General features: G+C 50.5%; 1 protein-coding gene across 1 annotated transcript; it reads right to left on the bottom strand.

The window, feature by feature from the left end:
* Positions 1 to 2307: 2307 nt before the first annotated feature.
* Positions 2308 to 5859, bottom strand: LGALS1 (galectin 1). The gene is made up of 4 exons (XM_058805594.1): positions 5782 to 5859; positions 4237 to 4316; positions 2904 to 3075; positions 2308 to 2516 (listed from the first exon to the last, which is right to left on the bottom strand). Exons 1-4 carry the CDS (start codon positions 5788 to 5790, stop codon positions 2373 to 2375), a joined length of 405 nt encoding a protein of 134 aa, XP_058661577.1. The 5' UTR covers positions 5791 to 5859; the 3' UTR covers positions 2308 to 2372.
* Between the last annotated feature and the right edge of the window lie 600 nt (positions 5860 to 6459).

Below are 6459 nucleotides of genomic sequence, written 5' to 3'. Positions count from 1 at the left end.
GCAGGCTGGGAACATCTGACCTTTGGCTGGGTCATGTTGAGAAATAAAAGTGTGCCACCTTCCATGCCAGCATGCAGTGTCTTCCATCAATGTTGTTGCAGTGCTTTCCCCTTTGCATGGCTGCTCATCCTGCTCAGCTGGGTGGGGAGAGTGCTTGTCTCAGGGATCCTGACTTCATCCTCAGATCCATCAGCTCTCACACACCTTGCAGCCTCCACCTTGCACAAGGCTGGGGAGTGGGTGGAAGGGAGCAGTCAGCTTCGATATGTCTAAATTATATATCTGGGGAACCTTTGCCACCCCTCATCTCCTTGCTAGCAACGGGCCAAGCCATAACAGTCAGGACAACAGTGAGTCATAGATTTCACAAGAACAGTGAGTCACTGCAAGAAACAGCCAGGCGAGCAGGAGACCTCACTAAGGTTCATACTCCTGTGGTAAAGCTAACACTGAGCTTTCTTCGAGAAACCGTCACAGAAAAATCTTTGAAGAATCTAAAGAAAGATTGCCAAGCGCAATTAAGAGGCATTGCGAGATTCCCCTGTAGTACAGTCCGGGGAGTCCAGTACATTTGCTTAGCTTTCAAGATCAGCCCAGCAGAGGAAGCTGCAAGGAGAGAGCTCTCCTCTGTCTCCATCATGACAGTTCATGGCACCCTCACCAGTTCCATGGCCCTGCTGTGGTTGAGGGAAACACCCAATTCTGTGGCCTACCAAATGTACCCATCTGCCAGACTGTGCCAGCACCACTGTGTAAACTGAGCCAGGTCTCTTGCCTTGAGACCATCTAGCCTAGCATGGCTCATTTCCATACTGCTGAGCCTCTCTTCTCCAGAAAGGATGGCTTCATCCTTATCACGCCATGGGAAGAGTCCCCAAGCTATGCTGTCCCCCTACCATGCCTATGTGCAGGGTGGCAATGCTAGATGTCACGTTTACAATTGTAGATGGAGCCTTAAAAAGAGTCTGATGTGATCATCCAAAGCAGATGGGCTTTGGGGCAACACAAGACTTCAAGAGAGATCCAGCTGCAGAGCCTCAAGTTGCTTATACAGCCCAAGTGCCCCTACCTTTCAGCTAAGCTCTCATCTCTCTTCCTTCTCAGACTCACAGTTCCTAGCAGCCCAGCCTCTCTCTGCACAGGCACCCAGGACACAGGACCTGGCAGAGCCTCATGAATTATGAAATAAGAATGGCAGGTACAGCTGCTGCAGGGGAAAGTCCCTGTTCTCCAGCTGCTCTGGAGACTGCTTAATGTGAGGAATTAGCCCAGCCAGGCCTGCAGGGAATTCTGTAGTACATCAAATTGCTAGTGCTTTGTGTTGCTTGTGGCCAAGCCTTTCATTTCAGAGGGACCTGGTAACTGCTGTGCAGTGTGGAGAGGGCAGATGCCACCTTTCCTACACCCACTAGGCCCAGCATGCTCAGCAGCAGCACCAAGGCAGCATTAGACTGAGAGACCCCAAGGCAGCTATGAGTAACATCAAACATGCCTGACTGCCTCAGTCTCCTCAGAGTCTGGCTTAGTTTAGACTGAGAAGTGCTCAGGTTCATGTGGGCCAAGTAAAATGGGAATGAAAGCATAGAGCACACATCCTTAGCATCCACCCTCCAGCTGGACATTGCTGCCTCCCTCAGCTCTGGATGTGAACAGGCAAAGCAGAAGGGGCAGAATAAAATCAGACACCTCCACGTTACTGCCCTCCTGTGCCACAGCACACTTTGTGCTCCTACAGTTACTGGAAGAAAGGACTTGGATGAGGAACCCTCTACATGCTCGGCCACACCCAGCAAGGCAGCTTTTCTACTGACTCCATACAGCAGTAAGAGGTCCCAAGCAGACGCAGGAATAGGAATTCCTACAGCATCTACAGAAGGCTGCAGCCAAAACTAGCACAGCTGAGGACCTCCCCTCTTCCATGCCCCACTAGGCTCAGCTAGCCCAGCCACTCAATGCTGTCTGATGTCAGCCAGGAGTGCTTAGTTTAGGTAATTAATTCAGGCAGTGTAAAGTGTCAGTCTAGACCTCAACAGCTTGTGACCTTGCTTAAAGGATGTTTTTACGCTCCTCTGGGTGACAATTAGCCCCAATGCCTCCGCCTGCAACTCTCCTTGGACTTTTAACCTGTGTTTTCAGGATTTTAACCTTCATTCTCTTCTCCATCCATGACTTTCAAGGCCCAAGGCTGGGCAATTGCCTCCACTTAGGGTACTCCAGCAACACTGGCTACCCCATCCACCCACTCCCAGCAAGGTGCCCAACCCACGAGGGCTTGCAATATTAAACAGATTAGATTTTGAGACTTAATACATCAAAACTCTTATTTATTGATTGCTTTTTCTGTATCTTTGAGATGGAGGTGTCAGAGGAAGTTATTCCCAGCTGATGGACTGGAGTGTGAAGTCCCCTTGTGTATCAAAGTAGTCAAAGACAGAGAGGTTAAGCCGGTTAGGGAACGTGAACTGGTGGCCTGGCAGGTGGACTGTCACATCACTTTGGTTGACAGCAAAAGTGATCTGCAAGGCAAATGGAAAAGTTAGAGAAAGTTTCCTTGAGCCTCTGCAGCACTGCTGTGCCACCCTCTGCTTCATAGGGTGAACAAGCTCAGCAGAATAACCTGTTCAATAGCAGGAGTGTTACTCTGGTCTCCCAAGAGATGCCCATTCCCTGCTCTGTTCAATAGCAACATCTTTGAGATAGATGGAGCTTAGACATTTGATCCCCACCCTCCATCAGAGCTCAGAGCCCTGAGTGGTGGCACTGGCCAAGCAGGAAAAGCCAGCCAGCTCCTGTACAGACAGCCCTGAGACAGCCCTTGCAGCTGGGTGTCCTGTGCCAAACACCCTCCCTTCACAGCATGTACAGAGAGTCTATATACATATATAAATGTTTGCATGGCTCACCTCTGCTGTGCCCCCTTTCTGGAAAGGAAAGACAGCCTCCCTGTGCTCTGCACCCCACTCTTCCACCTTCTTTGAGTTGCACACGATGGTGTTCACATCGCCATGAGCATCAAAACGGGGATTGAAGTGAAGTCCAAGGAGGGTAGCATCCTTGCCCAGATTCATCACAAAGCTGCAGAGAAAAAAAAAAAGGCAGACATCAATACAGCTGAAAAAAATAAAATCAATACTATGGTAGCATGTTTCTCATTACCATGAGCACCCCGGGTCTGTTTCTTCAAGCCCTGCCGAGGGTAACCTAAGAGAAACCCTCTGCTAAATTGCACAGCTTCCCTAAAAAGATGATGCTGTAAGAGGCACTTTTTTGGGGTGATAGGCTGCAGAGTGCCATCCCTGGGAGAACACCACTTCCTCAAACCTTTTAACAAGAGAAAGGTTCAGTACACAGTGCCCTGAGCAGACTTCTCACACACGCAAACCGACTCCCAGGGAGTCGGTTGCTTTCCATAGATTTCCTTTCAGTCCTGAACAGTTAGCTAGTGCTGCATCCTGCCTGACAGCCACTGCCTTCTCCCCATCCTGCAGGCAGCTGAAATAATTACCATGTCATTAGCTATCCCAAAGTATCTGCAACAGCAGTGGGAGGAAGTTTCCTAGCCTTGTGTCCACCTTGCCTTCAGGCCTCTCACCCAGATGAGAAGAGGCACATTATTTGGCAAGAGAAAGCCTGGGAGGCTTCACTCAGACAGTACCAAACTTCAAAGGCACTGGGAAGAGCTGGGACTTGTTTCCTGGAACACCGCTAGTTCTGGTACAGCAGCTACAGGCTCCACCTTACCTGCACAAGGGCTGGGGGTTGCTGCACAGGCTTCACTGGGACCCCAGCCACCCCAATCCCTGCACATTTAGGGGTACATTTCCCCTTCAGCCCACCTGCCTGCTCACCACCTTTCTTCCTCCTTTCCCCACTGCCATGTGAGAGCACCAAATCCACTGGGGCATGGAAATGTCCCTACTCCTGGCATCTTCGTGCAGGGGAGAGGATGTGGTGGAGCAGATGATCTCAAACCAGATCTCAGTATAGACACGCTTCCATTTCCTTCACCCTGCACTAGAAGGATGTGGTCACTGCCAGTGTGTGCAGCTGGAACTTCACATCTGCTTTGGCTTAGCCCCTTGGCAGTACTGTGTCTGCAATGTGCATTAGGTGATGACTCACTGGAAGCACTGCTGGTGTTAACCCCTTCTCCTCTTCTCCCCAAGGGACAGAGTCCTTTTGCAGACCCCTCAGTGCGGTGCCCTGGCCATGCCTGGGCAGCACAGCATAACTCACCTCTTGGCATTTGGTGCAACTTTCCCCTTGACAGTGAGGCGCTGGCCAGGCTTGAGACCCAAGTTGGTGCACACTGGTCCCTGGGGAATGTGGAAGCAGAGACATTAGCTCAGTACCTGCTGGCTCACTTGTTCTGAATTGGCAGCTTTCCCTGCTGCCTCACAAGACATGCTTTGCTTTGGACCCACAGAGAAACAGGGAAGCTCCCTTGCCCTAGGGCAAGGCAGCAAGGACATCCCAGAGAAGTTACCCCAATCACATGGTACCTTTGATTGGAGCTCGATTTCCTAATCTGTCTCCTGCTGCTCTCATCAACATCTCTGTATTTCACAGCAGGGAAGTGTAAGTACCTGCACACTCCAATCACACCCACCCCATCCCAAACACACCCATGTGCCTTGCGGGTCTTGTGTCATCCCACACAAATCTGTCTGGGATGGATGGCACGGATGGAGACTCCACTCCCTTCCCCTAGCTCGTGTTTGAACTTCAAGCCTTGCCCAGGTCCAAGGACTCAGACACCTTGCTTCCCATCTCCCAACAGCTGCAGCTTTTTTTTATGTAGGTTCAGTAGTTGCAAGAACGTTCTTCTGCTCCACAGAGATACCTGCCCTCCACCTTCTCTCTAGGAGGACCAAAGCATCCTGGCAAACTCATATGTATTCATTTTTCATCACAGCAGAGCCAGGACCTCAAGAATACTGAAAATCTTTTCCTATCCCACATTAAAAAATAAGCTTGCACTTGGGACAATCCCTGCTTAATCAAGTCAAAGAAGTGTAATCACTCTTCAAACACAAGCATCTCCCTAGCACAACAGCTAAGGAAAGGATCTTGGAGATGCAACTCCCCTACTAAAGCAGGTTCACATACAGCAGGTTGCAGTGTCATGTCCAGGTGGCTTTTGAATACCTCCTGAGCAGCAGACTCCACAACCACTCTGGGCAGCCTGTTCCAGTGCTCAGTCCCCTCACAGTGAGGAAGTTTTTCCTCATATTCAACTCTAACTCCCTTTGTTTCAGTTTGTGCCTCATGCCCCTTCCCCTGTTGCTGGGCAACTCTGTAAAGAGTCTGGCCCCATACTTTTGATACCTGCCCTTAAGATAACCTCTCTAACTTAAGGTATTTGAATGCAGTCCTTGACATTCACAGAACACTTCTGTATGGCACACTCCTTCCAGGAAAGAGAAGAATAACAATTCAATGACTCATGAAAACTTCAGCAGAAAGCAAGCAGCAAGGCCAGAGAAGATGCTCAGACAGCAATAAATGTTACTGCAGCAGCTTCTCCCGACTAGAGCTGCAGTAAAACAGGTTAGGACTCAACCCAGGGAGGATCCCCACACGTACTGCCCCAAAGGGATCCTACAGGAAAAAACCAGAACACAAAACAGCAGCCAGCACTCGGTAGCGGATGCAGCAGGCACCCAGCTCTAACAGACCCTCTGACACCGGGGTTGATGTGCAGGCCAGCACAAGCACCCTCACACCCAGCCAACACAGTCCCACCTGCAGCAAAGCTGCCCCATCCCTTTCCCTACTCACGCAAGACATGGTGCTGCTCTGCAGGGTACTGCTACTCTCCGCTGAGGCGCAAGGGTCCCAGGCAAGTAACTCCCAGAGCCCCACCCTAGGCTTTAAATAGATGCAGAGCTGAGTTGTGCCAGCCCTTCTCCACCCCAGGCACCAATGGGAAGGGGAGCAGGGTTGGTTTTGGGAGGAGGGAGGGTCTATTAGACAGAGCTGCCTCCTCCCACACTCACCCAGCCTCCTCTCCGGGATGCTGAACACAGCCCTTCCAAGCAGGCAGCGGGCCACTCCAGGAGGAGATCCAGCTGTGTGTGACCATGAATCCAATGGAAAATAGTTTTACAATGAATGTTTTATTATCCAAGGCTTTTATCCCACATGGAAAATGGATCAAGACTTGGCGGGAAGGGTCTGTAGTGAGGGGAAGGATCTTCAGCTCACTAGTTAAATCAGGAGTAGAAGAAATGTCACTGAGCACACATAGTGCCTCAGAAGCTCTTTGTAGTCCAGGTGAAACCCCAGTAACAGAGGACTGAAGCTGCATCCAGAGTCACCCAGCTGCACTATGAATCCTTTCTGTCCCTGGAGACTGCCCAGCTGCTGACCCAGCCTTTACCACCCACTTTTGTAGGTATAGGAACAAAAGGTGGGAAAACAGTCCTTTTTCTACAGAACCCATATGTACCTTCAAAG

Source organism: Ammospiza caudacuta, chromosome 5 (genome assembly GCF_027887145.1).
Source record: "Ammospiza caudacuta isolate bAmmCau1 chromosome 5, bAmmCau1.pri, whole genome shotgun sequence".
NCBI classification, from domain to species: domain Eukaryota; kingdom Metazoa; phylum Chordata; class Aves; order Passeriformes; family Passerellidae; genus Ammospiza; species Ammospiza caudacuta.
Note: the sequence above shows the minus strand (reverse complement) of the source record. Positions and strands in the feature narration are given on the sequence as shown.

What these genes read in the sequence shown, in the direction of transcription:
- LGALS1 (XM_058805594.1), bottom strand. An exon ending in GTTGCACCAAATGCCAAGAG is followed by an intron (nt 3,076 to 4,236) that starts GTGAGTTATGCT and finishes TTTTCTCTGCAG; the next exon opens with CTTTGTGATGAATCTGGGCA. An exon ending in AGAAAGGGGGCACAGCAGAG is followed by an intron (nt 2,517 to 2,903) that starts GTGAGCCATGCA and finishes TTTGCCTTGCAG; the next exon opens with ATCACTTTTGCTGTCAACCA.